The following is a 16,569-nucleotide window of genomic DNA, read 5'->3' as shown; positions in this document are numbered from 1 at the left end:
CCAAATTTAATCAGAATTAAGCTCTGGAGCCAGAGAGTCTGGAATTCTTGGCATTGTGCTTGATGCAAGATATATTCATGCGTTACATCAGGAATGACATTTCCAGTACCATAACTGTTAAAATGGCATCCCATTATAGAAGTCTCAGATTAGTATAATCTCTCTGAAGTTGAGAACAACATTTCAAACACAGTTCACAGAGATACTATTTTACTTATGAAACAGGATTGAAAGACTCATTTTATGAAACATCAGAACAAAGCTAAACAGTTTTGGAACAAAGCTAGAAAGAAAGTACTTTGACATAAAAGTAGTCAACTTGTGGGGAAACAAAAATTCAGTACACAGGCATGGCAGCACTTACCACAACACACTGGGAAAAATAAAGGTCACTTTATTTAAAACACCTCCAATGAAGTATCAGATGAAGTAGTAATTGCAGAAGAGGGCAGCCTCTAGGTATGGCAGCGCATAGCTTCAGCAACAAGGACTCTTAGATCCCCACTAACATTTGCTGGAACATAAATCAAAGTATTGTCTCAATCTTAATTTTTTTACCTGTATGTTGAAAATGCAAGCAATCCTGATTGCACATCGTATACCCTCCAAACAAAGAGAGGCAACTTCTGTGTCATCACAGTCCTGTAGACCCACACTGAATGCAGCTAGAAAAGGTGTCCACGCCAACTGGAATGTACGAAAAATAAAAGTTACATTAGCAACTGTTAGTACTTGAAGGGAGTGTTATAGTTTCAACGTCTTGCTAAAGTGTAAATTCTGTCCTTAACTCACATTATTAACCTTGAAGGTGCCTTTTGCCAAAAGAAATGGAATAGAATAAACATGAGACATTGAATAGGACAGAAGTATCTTTAGAAGAGACATGAGACATAGAATAGGATAGAAATAACGAAGATTGATGCTCCCCTCCAAAGCACTCTCCCTTTCCCTCAGCAACCAACACACACAACCATCTTCAGATAGCTGGAAAAAAAACAAACCCCAAAGCTATGTCAGTTAGATGTCTATTGGAGTTTTGGTATTGCTGGGTTGACCTTTATCTTTGCACAGTGAGAAACAGAGTCAATACTTAGAGCAAGAACCAACACTGTGTATAATAGATTCTTTTATGATGAAAAGTATGTACTTAAATAAGACAAGTTTGTCCTGATAACACCAGAAGGAAAAAAAAGAGGTAGGGTAAAATAGGGCAGCAAACTTTATTAGACAACAACAATAGGAGACAGGACATGACTCTTCCCTTGATTTCTCTGCTGTTGATTTTGTTGCTCTCGGCCCTCCACCTTTTTGCATCTAAGCCACTGTTGATGTTTCCCATTCCTCTTGCCTTAGGTGGGACTGAGAGTGTAATACACTCAACTAGAAGTTATTGCAGGAGAGTCCATGTGGTCCTGTCCTCATAGTCAAGGCTCCCTCTCCCACAAGCAGAAAAAACAGTCAGAAGATGCAGAGGATCCTGCTGTAACTACACGTGGTTATAGAGAGGAAACCCCAGGGTATCCAGAATAATTTTAGAAATAACTTTACCTGAAGTCTCCCCAGATGAAATACAGAGTCAATGGGCACAGGAGGGAGCAACAGATACCACACTTAATTTCATAATAAAATGATGCACCACAGAGCTTTGGTTTCATTTAAGCCAGCAATTCCAAAAGCACTACCTCAGAAAAGCATTTAACAGTTGCACACACCAAACCGTAACTCGGGACAATATTAAAGGCACCACACAAATTCCTAGATCCAGGACTTAATCCCCTATGGCATGACCTTTAAAGGTCCCTTCCAACCCAAACTATTCTATGGCTATGTGTTCCAGAAGTGTATGTTTCTTCCCCTCCCCTTTCTAATTCTTCATTCCTACTGAAACCAAAACTAATCTTAAAAATTGCAAAACTTTCTTAATACTTTCTTAAGAACTATCTAGAGATCTTTATAGTATGCTTTATAACTAGATGCATGCTGTTATTTATAATAGACTATTTTGTCATTAAAGGTGAAAATTAGGCCTCTAAAATAGACAATCAATTTGGGGCTGCTTAGGTGGATGCTTAAAGTAAATTTTTGTTCTGTTTTAATCATTTAGCAAATCTGCCTGTAAATACAGTTATAATGATAAATTTTATGCTGGCATCAATGGGTGAAAGAGATACCCAGAAATTTATATACAGTTTTGCTAAAATAAAAATTAAAAATTCTAAATGAAAAATGTGAAATTAAATATTTAACTTCCACAGTTCTCACTTTTTTGAGAAGACAGCTCTCTGTTCAACATATTACATCGTACTCAGTACTTTAATTACTTTATGAACATCCTCAAGTAAAAACACTTCTAATTCTTAGCACATTCACAAAAGACATTTAGGATGTTAATCTACCCTGATGCTTCATAGTTTGATCCTTTGACAATGGATTTTGCAATTGTACTTTTCAAATACTAAAGACTAGGAATGTTATAGAGTAATAGGGCTGGTATCTTAAGGAAAAATAGTCTATGAATTTTACAGATGTTTGCATGCAAGTTATTTCATTTCAGCCTTAAAGAAGTCAAGAGAGAGAAGTTATGTACAGTACACCTCTCTCAAGTGACACCCTGACAGCAGATCTTAAACAAGGGCTTCATTTAAGCATTATTCTGTACAAACAGAGTACTATCCTACTTTTACTATATGGTGATAAAAGAACTCAGAAGTTTCATGGACAGCAATCTTACAGCTAGATCCTCAGAGTGCCCAGGTGGACAAGAAGGCCAACAGCATCCTGGCTCATATCAGAAATAGTGTGGCCAGCAGGAGCAGGGAATTGATTATTCCCCTGTACTTGGCACTGGTGAGGCTGCACCTCTAATACTGTGTTCAGTTTTGGGCCCCTCCCTACAGGAAAGACATTGAGGTGCTGGAGCGTGTCCAGAGAAGGGCAACAAGGCTGGTGAGGGGCCTGGAGCACAAGTCTTATGAGGAGCAGCTGAGGGAACTGGGGTTGTTTAGTCTGGAGATAAGGAGGCTGAGGGGAGACCTTATCACTCTCTACAACTACCTGAAAGGAGGCTATAGCGAGGTGGGTGTTGGGTCTCTTCTCCCAAGTAGCAAGTGATAGGATGAGAGGAAATGGCCTCGAGTTGCACCAGGGGATGTTTAGACTGGATATTAGGAAACATTTCTTCACCAAAATGTTTGTCAAGCACTGGAACAGGCTGCCCAGGGAGGTGGTTGAGTCACCATCCCTGGAGGTATTCAAAAGACGTGTAGATGTGGCACTTGGGGACATGGTTTAGTGGTGGACTTGGCAGTGTTAGGTTAACAGTTGGACTCGATGATCCTAAGGGTTTTTTCCAACCTAAATGATTCTATGATTCGTGAGCCTGGGCCTGGAGCTCAACCTGACGCTGCAGCACATCACTCCAGGGAACCATTTATTGTAATGCTAGTGGTCTGAGACCTTACCTCCCTGGAGCAGTTCACAAAGGAGTCATATGAGTACCACTACTTGCACAAGGGCAGCAGATGAGAGCGCATGGTAAGGGTGCAACAATTTATTTCAGTAGCAGTTAGCTGTAATGAGTTAGTTATGCCAAACACCATATCCAATAGCATACTGCGGCAAAATACACTACTGAACAGACTTTCTATCTACGAATCTGACTCACTGGTGTGGAAAAAGTATTTGGGAAGCAGACAGCTTTGCACCTATGCAATAGCGAAAACAGGTGTTTAGAATAATGGTTTAATAATACAGGGTCCAGCTACCTCCCCAGAACTAGATGACAGTCCTAGCCTTTCTGAAATACTAATTTGCAACACGCAACATTAGACGGAAGTTTGTTATGATAATTGCTCCCCCAAAATGCAATGAAGTAATCACCCTTAGAAGGAGTAGGAGGGACTCAAACAATGAACTGTGATTAAACATTTCTCATTTTCACAATTCTGCTGTTTTGACTACACCTCTACACCTGAAATAAAAATCCTATCATTTCAAGTTTTTAACTATTCCCTGTACTTTTGTCCCCTCGACATACTCCTCATAACTTCTCCATTATATCAAGATGCTGCTGCCATCAGCATAGAAACTTCTTAAATCCCAGGGTAAATGAAACTGGAGTAGAAGGCTCAAAATCCCTTCTTTCCTGTAGCAAGTTAAATAACTTACAAAATGATCAAAACATAGCAGACACAAATCTTTAGTATTTTCAACAAATCCTGTCAGTCAGTATTTTGTATTAAGAAACTCTGTGATATTCTAGGTAAATATTTAAACATGTATCTCACCTTAAACATAGGTCTCACATGCTCCAGGTGTGTTGCACTAGTAAAAGGTGCCTGAACGTGGCTCACTGCCTCCATAAGAGCTTTAGCTGTTTTAGCCATTTGTTCCATTTCCAAATTATATAGGAGTCTTCTCTGCTTTTCACTAGCAACACCTGTAAACACATTTTTTTTCCTCTCATTTGTGCATCTTTAGGAGTGGTGTCTTCAGGAATATAATAATTTTAAATTTTTCATTCAGTGCCATACTCAGATGCATTTTTTATATTATCTTTACTTTCTGAAATTACCAAACCAGCAATATATTTCTTTTACAATACAGATAAAATTTAACGTAAGGCAAACTTACAAATGAAATGTAACCTAATTTTAAACCTTTACAGAATTTTAAGATTGGCACAACAAATATTTCTTCTCCATCACCTCAACTGACAGCAAAAATATCACATCCAGTAAGCTAAATTCAAAGTGAACAGAAGTTTCATAGCAATCCATCAGCACAGAAAATAACAATAAAAATAAGTGAACATCCTTTCTCTGAGGGAGAACTACCTTAATCACCTTTTCATTTCAGTAATGGAAACTCCATCTCATCAAGAAAGTGAAACCCAAGTAGAATATAATAATCAGCTTCTTTAAAATTACAATAGAAGATTATTAACATTATGTTAATCAAACAAATATTGAAAATAAGAGGGATTCTTTTTTCCAGATGCAAACTTCTTGTAAGCAATCTGCTCATGAGGCTAACCTAGGATGTAAAAGTATACAAATTTGACTATGTTGGGGAAAAGTCAAGTGTCTCAATGTCCTCTCTGGAAAAGCTAGAATGAGTAACATTTGAATCTTCACATTGTGCAGAACACAAAAAAGTTTTTCTGGTGTTTGAGAGAGGAAAACATAATTAATTTTAAAAGTGCATAAATTAGGGCCCTACAAACCAAATAATGCAACATTTTTGAAGATGACAGACTGGTTATTGCAGGAAAACACAACGGTTACCTTAGAAATAGAAGGCACAGCTACTGTGTTTGTTCTGTACTATGCCTATCAGCAACACTGTTACTTCACAAAGCCCTCATAATGCATGTCCCTATGTTGCTGTTCCACAGCAAAACCTGTCTTCTCCATGATCAATGCACTGAATACCAAGAATTCAGATGCAAAGAGAAGTGAAAATAAGCAGTTGCATTTAACACAGATTTGAAGGTAGCATCATGCATTTATGTTAATGGATATGAAATTAGAAGTTAGGACTCATTTTGAGTTAAGTGGTGCTTGGCTTCATTCATCTCTCATTTTAAAAAGGAGATACTTCACGAAACTGAAGAGCCAACACTTTCAATAAAGCTAACTTTGCAACTACTTACTTTGTTTACTGGATTTTGTGGGTATTGTTAATTCTTTTGTTTCTTTCATTGAAATCTTCTTTCCAGCTATTTCATTATAGATAGCAGACAAATATTCTTCAGGGAGATCTTTACTGTCATTGATACCTCTATTCATTTTAATATACTGTTCTTTTGTCATTTTATTCTTAACCTGAAACCCAGAAAAGCTATTAATATCAACAAATAAGGCAAGTTTATAGCAGTTACAATGCTGCCTATAAAGCAGCCAAACAGATAAAAAGTTACCATCAAGGACAAACCTGCTGATTCAGAAGACATTTTTAACTATCCAACATATGCAAGACTACACTGTCAAATCTACAAAATAATGCAAGGCCATGCGGACATTACAACACTCAAGAACATTCAGTAGGATCTGCAGATCAATTAGACGTACATTTAAAAAAAAAAAAAAAAGTTTTTTATCTTGTCATACAGACCAGACTGTCTATTTTAAACATAATCCCATAATCTCTTAAGAGTTCAATACTCTTTCCAGATTTTTCTTAAGTAAATCATAACGTCTTATCACTGCAACTTTGAATATTATGCACTGCATAAGTTAGCTGTATTTATCAAAATAAAGCTGTGTTATTTTTTTCAAAAAGACTGAAATCAGGAGCAGATTTGTGTTAAAATCAACTGGTAAGTAATTACAAAAGTTCTGGCTTTGACTGTAGGTTACATGATTACTGTGAGTGCCGTAATATGAAAGCAAATCCACACAATTTCTATTCAACACAGAGTAGGGACACGATACCTTACAGAAAGGTCTAACCAAAACAACTTAAAAATCTCAACACCCATGAAACAATACTGTTACTTAAAGATGCACACATTTAAGCTACCATATTTCTTACAAACATATTGGTGTTAAATTGAACATCAAGCTTTTACAACTACATTCTCACAAAGCCTGAAAGTTAGATGTCTCTAGATTACACAAATATTTTACTAGCAACATACCTGTGGACTGTGAAGATCTGTTGTCAACATGATAATTGAGTAAGCTAAAACATATGCAGTATCTGCACTAGCAAAAAGAGTTTGCCTGACGGGAGAAAGGAGAAAAAGAACAGCAAATGTAACATAATAGGGTTTTTTACTTATTATTCAGCTTTCCAAAGTTCTGAAGACAAAGTATAGCTTACCCTTGGTTACATTCTAAGTATCTAGCAGCAAATTTCTCCATTAGGCGATCAATTTTTTGAGCCTCTCCTGGAAGACGAAATCCCTCTAGAAACATACGCAGAGCTGAAACAAAATCCTTTCCTGAAAAGTCGTGTTGGTCTACATATGCATACATGACTTCTTTGTTAAATTTATCATTGTCTCCCAGGAACTCCCCAACCTGAGTCTAAAATAAAAATAGAAAAGACAACTAGTGCATTTACACTGGGGGGGAAAAAAAAAGTAAGTAAGAAAAACAAGAGTCGTACTGCCCATATGTCTCACAAAAAGAGAGGCCTCTATGCTGTTAACTAAGACAAACTCCTGCTTCTCCTCTGCTTTCTAAAGCAAAGTATTTTGGCCATATATTCCATTATAATGCTCTTACATGCTCATATCTGCCTACCTTCCTCCTTCTCTGGTTTTACGCATGTACCATTTTTTTCTATTAAATGAATTCCACATGTGCACAAGACAAAGTTATGATTACCAATGATTGATTGTTCTCTGCTGTAATGATTTTTGTAGTTATGAAACTTAGTACAGGAATGAAAAGCTTACTAAACTCAACTTTATTCCCACTAAAGTACATATCTCAAACAGATGCAAGTGATGCTTGAATGTAAATAGCTGGTACTCAAATACACCCATGTTGATCACTGTCAATGCAACATAGTACAGTGAAAAATACTGTGCATTCAGATAAAGATGCCTGTATATGTAAACTGAGGTTAAAAATTTGTTTTGATGGCGGATTCTGAGCTCTAATACTGAAGTTTGTGACTTCAGTCACAGCTGCAAGTATGCGCATATGCAAGCTTTTCCCTAGAAAACAAGGGTGGCTACTAAGCACAATGGTGCAGACTGCTGTTTCAGAAAGCTAAGTTTTTCATGACAATACCAGCATGAGATATTCCCACCCTCCTCAGCCAGATATTGCAGGACCCTTCCAAGTCCCGCAACAGCTGCTAGCTGTAAATAAAATGAAAGAACTAATCTAGATTAAATAACTCTCCTTTGGGAGGCAGCAAAAAAATGTTTTTCATGTTGCTGTACCACGTTATTTTTTAGCTGTCTCTAAAGGACTACTTACTTCTGGCAGTCCCTTATTGGACTAAAGCACATACAGTTTAGTAAGTTGCTTCTACCTATACTAGCAACTAAGTACAAGTTTTGAGTCAGCTCAAGTAGGTCAGTCTTTTCCATTACACTTCACTGAACTGCAGGATGCATATAATACAGGGTATAGCTCTAATGCATACTCCAATTCAAATTCCTTGAGCTTACAAATTTTAGAAGAGAGAAGTTCCCTTTTCTTCATTGTACAATAATGTTATACACTTTAAAACGCTATCATGTGATTTGCAATTAGTATAAAAACATCAGCATAAGCAAAAACAACCACCAGGAAAACAGTTTTCTTACTGAATCTAATCTTTCCTCTTGATGCAAGAACTGAGCAATATCTTCAGGGGTAGTGCCAAGCATTCCTTGTTCTTGCAGGTACTGAATTCCCCTCTTTGGTTTCTTATTGAATCTGTACAATCAAGATCAGGTTGGAATGAGAGTTAACACTTTTACCCATGCACAAAGCCTTAACAGCTTAAGTAAAAAGATTCAATAATTTGGGATGAGGTATTGAAAAATCTATGTATTAAAATATTTTTCCTTTATCAAACTGTGTATTAGATAGGAATGAGCTATTCCCTTCTATGATTATTCCCTTCGTCACTGGATGACTTTATGGGGGTTTTTTTTCCCCCCTGTGAACAGGCTCCTCTTCCTCTTTGCTACGTAACTGCCAGCATGGCATCCAAGCAGCTCCCAGTAAAGAGAGCTAAACACTGTCATTTACTCTGGCACTCGTGAAGAAAAAAAATATTCCACAGAAATAGCAAAGTCTTGGCTTGGAAAGGAACAATTATGCTCTGTTGCTTTTTGTTGTAATCTGTATGAAACAATGAAGAAATCCATGAGTTACCTCTAAGAATGGAAATGTACAAGACAAGGAACCAGGCAACGGAAAGAAACTGAAACCTTAAAGAGCTAAAGCATGTTTGTTCAGGGTCTGAGAACTATACTACAGGAAACTTTTATTTTTGCATAAAGTGACCTCACTGAGGAGCTAAGGTGACAAAGCTGAAATCACACAGAAGATTCATGTCAGGCTGCACTGAGAAATTATACTATCCTCCAGTTATAATTATGACAAGTTAATTAATCAGAAGGATCAGCTTAAGCATATAGGCACTTTCAGCAGTAACGTGTACACTAAAACAGGTCGTATTCAACTGATCACACGAGTTCAATGTTCTTTTTATCCAAATATAAAAATCTTATTTTTAGACAAGCAGGTCTGGAGAAAAAAGAACAAACATTCAGAGTACTCATCTTCTAGCTGTGAGGAATTAGGTTAACACAAAACACTGTTGACAGGCTCCAAAGGGGACACCATTCAGCACTCTTTCACCAGAGGAAGTGCTGTTACATCCAGAGTTTTTTTCCTAACACAAGATGAGTATCTATGAGGAGAAGGAAGAAAAACCCAGGAATCTTCATAGCTCCAAAAGAATCCACCCTCCCATGGGTGATAAAAGGGCACTCACAAGTCAATTCCTTGTTCTATTATTTCCTTTTGTTGCTTTAGGACCTCAAACTGCTCTGGGTTATCAGTGCCAGACATCTGTGTGCTGTAACTGCCAATTCCTGATGAAGCAGTAGAATCCAAGGAATTTAAGCTTCCATATCTGTTAATTGTCTCAGGGTGTTTGGTTTCATTGCTGTCCTGTTCTGTGGGTTTTTCTTGGCCTATAAATTGGAAAGGGTTACATACAAAATACATACAGTGAAAAGAAATGAAAAGCACAGGTTATTCTTCAAATGCTCTCTGAAGGCTTCTAAAACTTACTAGGGTTATCTTCAATGATCTATTTATTTTCATATAAATACTCTGCTTTCGTTTTGGTTGGGGAAAAAAAATAATCACTACAACATAGCAAGGAGGATTCTTTCAGTCCATCACATACCTGAAATTTAAGCCTTAAATTACAACTGTAATTTGTAAGCACTTGGAAAAAAATATATGACGCCTTAGAAATCCAATTACCAATCTTTCCTTTTATTTTCAAGTTCGATGTTAGTTTTGACCTGAAGTGAATCACACTATTCTAAGTTTTTGAAACACAGTGCCTAAAAGTATTTATGATCAGACATGCCAAGGAGCTGGTGCTCTCAGTTCACAAAGACAGCCATGCTAACCACCTCTAAAAAGGTTATTACTTAACCTACCAACTTTAAGCGCTTAATCTGAAAATTCTGGCATAACCGTAGTGCTTTTGATCTCAGGTCAGACAGATACAAGATTAAAATAAGGAATGCTTTAGTTACTTCACTGCTTACAACACTGAAAGTTCTACAGCTATATATTAATCAATAAAAAAATTGCTCTCCATCCAGCTTGCTTCAGTAGTAATTTAATCAATATGAAGTTAGATGAAATTAGGGGAGCTTGAACGTAAATTTTGTGATCTTTTTAAAATTAGAAATACAGAAAATAACAGGATTTAGTCATTTTTAGTGTAGTAACTTTCTAGGAATTCATACAATTAAGAAAAGACAACTTAAGACAACTTGTTCAAATGTCACCAATCCAAACTTACCAATATTTCTACCAAAGAAAAAAAAAGTTTATTCTCTCTCTTTTTTTAATGCAAGAGGTTTTACCAATCTGGACACTAACAGTACCAAAATACTGGAAAAATGCACTAAACTCCTGCAGCACCTCTTTACTAAAGCCAGAAGAAACACAGCTCGTGTCTTACCAAGTGTTGTCTGAGAATTGGGATTTACATATTGATCCTTACTCCACTCCACCATACACTTCAAGATTGACACTAAGCATTCCAATCCTTTTTTTCTCAAACTTAATTCCTAGAGAAGATTTTAAAGCAATACATTAGTGGAATGGAGAGTTTAGTCTTAACCTATCATGCCAAGAAACATGAAGCTTCATAAAGTTTGGTGAATTTTTACCTGAACATTGGACATGCCAAGTTCTTGGCTACCCCTTCCTTGAGCAATCTTTGATAGGTCATTAACCAGCCTTTCAAATATATTTGCTGCATTTAAATCACAATCATAGTTCACGTAGATGTCCACTACACTCTGGGCATCTATAAAAAAAGAGACATTGTCAAACTTGGAACAAAAACTTGATCGTTCAATGAAAGGCAAATACAGTTTTGTTCTTTAGCATAAAAATGTAAAAACTAGAACCAAACGGTCCTTAATACCTGCACATATCCTTGTCAGCGTTTGTATAACCATCCACTTATGATCAAATGAGCTAGTAGAAGTTTCCAAGATATACAGGAAAATTTCTTTGAAGAAAACCTAACAAATATTCCAGGAAGAGGGAGAAAAAAAAAAAATCTATTACAAACACAGTCACTAACTTTGATGGCCAATATTCTGACATAATTCTGAAAGCAGCACTTTAGAGGTACAGGAGAGAAAAAAAAAAAAGCAGGAAAGGAGGAAATACAACTTATGATTGATACATTCAGATTAGGAATTTGAATTATTACTTATGTGCTCCTGTGCTATGTACTTATGTACTTTTTTCCAGCTGAAAAATTTCATTTATATTCTGCTTACTCAAAAATATAAGAACCAGGAATGATGTGAAGTCCTGAAGGACAATGTAGCCTAACAAGAGGTCTAAGCTGCTGTTAGAGTTCATTTGGGATTTTCAAAGGAGAGGTATTACCTCACCACAAAAGATCTTCTGTACGAGATGATGATATGGCCCAAACATAACTAACAGCCACTTATGCCAATTTAAAGTATGGGACCTTCATTAGAAGGGAAACAACTTGACACAAAAGAATCACTCTGTGGTATTAGATTATTGGAAGAAGGGTACTGGTCAGGCACAGCATAAAAAATGCAGCAGGTCCATTAATAAGAAAGTTACTCCTCCCTAAAAAAAAAAAAAATATTAGTTTTCCATGAAATCACTTTAGTACAGATGCTTTTGTTTGAAAGAGAGACTATTTTATCCCCTCTCAGTTTGTTCCTCACCAGATCCATTAGCATTATAGGCTGACTATTTCAGCTGAGCATGCTTAGCACCTAGGGCAGGCTTTTTCTCACTTCTTCCCTAAGCAGCAGCAACTGCTGTAACAGCATATGAACTCAAAATGTGAACTGCTACATGGCATTACATCACCATCCTACAGAACATTACATCACCGTTCTGCACTTCTGAGAGCTCACCTCTTCACAGCCAGTTGTGGCTACCAAATCCACCAACATATGTTTTTCTAGAACACTGCTGATAGTCTCAAGCCATCAAGCTCCTCTTCTCTGATAGCAGCACACAAATATCCAAATATATAACTACCCTTGTTTTGAATATTAGATACCTTATACCGCAGAATTTTTACAGAGATTTTTGTGCTATTAGCCAGGCAGAGATAAGCATAAGGCTAATTTTGCTTTAAGTCACACATTCGGGGAAAAACAGCAACACTGCTTTTTAAGCAACTTTGATGGTAAGCCATTTACTCAAGCAAAATATGCTAACAATACTTCCATTTTATTGGCCTCTTCAGAGAAAAAGAGGCACACAGCACAATCCCAGTTACTAGTCTTAATAAGAAAAGCATCCCTACAAAACATAAGGAGTTCAACACATAACAGATCAAAGACTTTCAAGTGCTTAAATATACTCAAGAGTGCTAGACTGATTTTAGCCACAACTTTATGTAATCCAAACAGAGGAAGACATAAAATTTTAATAAACTTGATGCTATGAGCAATCCTTAGTTACATATTTGCTGTTTTCTGGGTTTTTTTACTGAAAGACAGTAATGTTATATACCCTCTGGAATCAGGAAAATAATTTTTTTTCTGGTAGAGAATTTAAAAAAAGAAGTCACTGATGGAGCAGAGAAAAAAAGTTTCAAGTATAAAAATTAAACCCAAATCTAAGCTATAAGAGAAATTAGCTGGAAGGTCTGCATACTATGAAGACACTTTAGATCTCTGCTTCTGAGACAGAGCTGACTTCTCGCTTCTGGTGTCAACTTTCAACATGCATATCTTGGACTGAACAGCTTCTCATAACTGTAGTGATTATTTACATTTCAGATACTTAAAAATGCCATCTATCACTATGTTACTCATTGCAATTCATGTCACAGAGTTGAGACCTTATTTGGAAAAGTAAACCAGAAAAGAGCTAATTATTTAGTTTGGTCAACTGAAAATAAGAGTTTTGATAGCTTATTCACAGTTATAAAAGAGTGGTAATGGTAAGTACAGCTAAATGACACCCCAAATCACCTGATAGCTAGGACTTTATTTGCTGCAAATGTATTCATTGACCCATTTAGAAATACAGTTAAGGTACTCAAACTATTTTAACTGTCAGAGGGCAGTGTTTGCTAAATATCTAAGTCAAAGGACCAAGGGAGGACCACTTTCAACAGAATCTGAAACTATGATTTTAAAATATGCCAAAAATTTCTTACACAGATGAAGGATGCAGCCTCAATCCCAAAATATATAGATTTTGCATATTATAAATCAGAGCATATGGCTCTCCTTGCAGCTCCAAGACACAAACTGAATGTGAAGTTATCTACTTGTCTACCCACCTCCTCTGAATAACCTTTAGGATTAGTAGCTAAAAGAAGAGGAATGCTTAACGCCCAACAAGGAAAAAGAATAAGCTTCTAGAAATTGTTGTCCCCCATACTTTGTAATAGATGGATACCTTGGCAGCATCAAGCTTTTGGCCTTCGTATTTGAGGAGGAAATGCAGCCCTGCTATGTGGTGATGGTCCTAATTTAGCATATTCTACAATAGCGTAGGGTATCCTATATCCAATTTTCCTCAGATATGTCTTAACTTTCTGTTTGGAATTTGGGGAAAGGATGGCAGGAATGGAAGCTCATCAAATTTCTGTCAGGGAAGCTGGATTGCAATGCAGTTCCCACCTACATCCTGACTTGTAAGCTCTGTGAACACATAGCGAGTCCAACACTTTCTGGGAAGCAGGCTGTGTGACTGAAGAGCAGCTCAGCCCAGTCTGTCTGATGTGCTGAACACTGCACATGCACTACAGTCTTGTTGGGTACACAGTTTGTCTTGAAAGTCTTCAAAATGCATCATATTTTCAAGGCATATTCAATCAATCACCAAACCTGGATTTCTATCCAAGATATGCTCAAGGAAATACTGGAAATCCTATTGTTTCTTCCCCTAAAGGCATCAGAATAACCTGGTAAGTGATTAGAACACAATACCCTTCTGACAAGGTACTGGCAAAATGAGTTCTTCCTCCAAAGCTGCCACAATGTATCGACTTACGCAATGACATCCACAGATGAAGAAATGCCTGAATTCAAGGTCCTTATAATATAACAGCAACATTATCAACATTTCTCAGCATCTTTTAATGTATTTAACCTCCACATTTATGGAGCAACATGTAGGCTTCAGTATTCACATTGACTCCCAAAACATAAAATTACCAAAATGAACAGTAAGAACACACTGCACACACTACTACTTTATGCACCAGGGAATCTACTACTTTATGCACCAGGGAATTAAGATCTTTAACACATGGGACACACAAGAGGGTATCCATGTGGTTCAAATGGACATAATCATTCCAAGAAACTGCTTGTACCCTATGACACAAGAATTAGAAGTCAAGAACAAAGCCTCTACATATGTCTTGTTTCCCCTATGACTTAGAATATATCCATCCAGTGGGAAAATTTGCAATGTCTGTCAGGACTCTGATGACTCGTATTGCTAAGAATACAGACTTATCTCTACTTATGGCCCAAGGATTTAAATCGTGTGTACACCTTTTGAGACCTGAGGAAATGAGATTATCTTATTCAGGACATATATTGATGTAGGCCCTGATATACAAAGGAAAGTGGCTACAATAATCAAACAGCTGGGATTTCCCTACAGAAAGAAATCTGTTCAAGTCACCTCAAACAGAATCCACAATGCATTTCAAGTCATTAATTTTTATCTGAAAATTCCTTTGCAAAACCATATATTACACAGTCTTTTCATAAGTGTACTCATGATCTTCATTTGTACTATGTCGTGCGGAGTTAAAACTTCCTAATCACATTATTGAACATTTGTTGACTGAGCTTATCCACAAACCTACTAATTTCTGAGTTTCAGCATCATTCTGCGATAACACTATGCCACAGCCAACAGAAAACTCTCTTTTAAATAAAGGAAACTAACTCATATAGCAAAGAGTAGTGAGTATGGGCATAGTAAATTATGATTGTAAAAATTCCACTCAATCACAGAGTAAATCAAAGTCTGTTTTGCACCGTAAAATTTCTTAGTTTTTGTTAATGTCTATTATTAAGTGATGAAATGGCCTACTTCTTTAATAGGTACTTCATATTCTAGTTAAAATACGATGGAAATTTTTTTAAGCAGCCCTACAAAAGTTTTCCCATCACTTTCCACTTCACCAAACAACACTACAACAACTGTCATAGTACTTCTGATGTTGCAGAGCAAATCTTACTTAATCTGTAAGTGTTCCAAAGGAAATGCTGCTATTTTATTTGAAGGGGGTTTCAAGGGCATTGTTGCAAGCAAGTCCTTTGCCACTGGGTGAAAAAGAGCTTCTATGCATAGGAAGATCTGGCAAGTCTTATGCAAAAGCTGAGATTCAGAAAGGAAAACAAATTTATCTAAGCAAGACCAAGCTACACACAAATATAAACAAATGTTCACTTAACCGCCCCCCCCCCCCCCTAAAATTAGAAATTCATGTAACGTACCTCAATCTGCATCTTTAGATGAGTCTTAAAGTTTGAGAGGAGGGTAAGAAATATGGAAAGTGAAAGTTCAAAAACTTCTGGAACTGATGAGACTCCATTTTTTGACAGTGCAACACAAAGGTACTGCTTAATAGCATTAATAAACATCTCATTTGTCCTGAAGACAGGTCCTGCATTTTGCAGAATGGACAGAAGCAACTGCAATGAAAGAATCTTCGATCGCAGTTCATGAGATCTAGAATAAAACAATGCAGCATATCAGCTCAATGCAAGTCATAAAAAATAAAACATTCTCTTGAAAAGTCAATACACACCACAATGATTTTGTACGTGGAACATTCATCAAATAAATTAAAATTTGACACAACCTGGTGTAGACATCAGAGTCATAAAAAGATGATCTTTTTTGTTGAAGCAGTCACTCTTCAGCCAAGAAGTGGCAAGAATAACCTTTCCCAGTTACTGTTTCTCTCCATTACTGTTGAGCCACTCCCTCTTCCGCAGCACAGCACCACAGGACTGCAGCAACAGTAGGCAACGCTGCCCACCTTAGCCAGAGGATGAAGGGAGCATTCTTTCCTTTTAATGGATTTTTGGAAGATCCCATCTAAAATATCCAGCCTATCTACAGAACTCTGACTACCAAAAGGTGGAAATTCCTCCTCCTCCTCCTCCTCCTCCTCCTCTATTTCCACCAGCATGGAAAGAGAATTGAAGGACCATAAAGACAACAGCTGTACTGCCTGACCTACTTCCTCCCAACACTGACATCTCTTTTCTAAAATACAGTATTTTGTATCATTTATCAGTCACTGGCCCCATCCCACTCCAGGAGTACCTAAGATACATAACATGCCTATTTTAAGCATGGCAATAGCAAA

At 37.0% G+C, this 16,569-nt stretch overlaps 1 protein-coding gene across 1 annotated transcript in view; it reads right to left on the bottom strand.

The window, feature by feature from the left end:
- Positions 1–16,569, bottom strand: part of ARFGEF1 (ADP ribosylation factor guanine nucleotide exchange factor 1) — a 102,162-nt gene that overhangs the window by 28,371 nt on the left and 57,222 nt on the right. The window contains exons 10-20 of the mRNA XM_030011845.2: positions 15,689–15,923; positions 11,137–11,236; positions 10,877–11,016; positions 10,666–10,774; positions 9,451–9,652; positions 8,270–8,381; positions 6,826–7,031; positions 6,641–6,725; positions 5,654–5,825; positions 4,287–4,438; positions 559–687 (exon numbers count right to left, since the gene is read on the bottom strand). Of these exons, the coding sequence (XP_029867705.1) occupies positions 559–687; positions 4,287–4,438; positions 5,654–5,825; positions 6,641–6,725; positions 6,826–7,031; positions 8,270–8,381; positions 9,451–9,652; positions 10,666–10,774; positions 10,877–11,016; positions 11,137–11,236; positions 15,689–15,923 (1,642 nt within the window). The remainder of the gene's footprint in view (positions 1–558; positions 688–4,286; positions 4,439–5,653; positions 5,826–6,640; positions 6,726–6,825; positions 7,032–8,269; positions 8,382–9,450; positions 9,653–10,665; positions 10,775–10,876; positions 11,017–11,136; positions 11,237–15,688; positions 15,924–16,569) is intronic.

The sequence above is a fragment of the Aquila chrysaetos genome, chromosome 4 (genome assembly GCF_900496995.4).
Source record: "Aquila chrysaetos chrysaetos chromosome 4, bAquChr1.4, whole genome shotgun sequence".
Lineage (NCBI taxonomy): Eukaryota > Metazoa > Chordata > Aves > Accipitriformes > Accipitridae > Aquila > Aquila chrysaetos.
The sequence above is the reverse complement of the archived record's forward strand: the minus strand, read 5'-3'. Positions and strand labels throughout refer to the sequence as shown.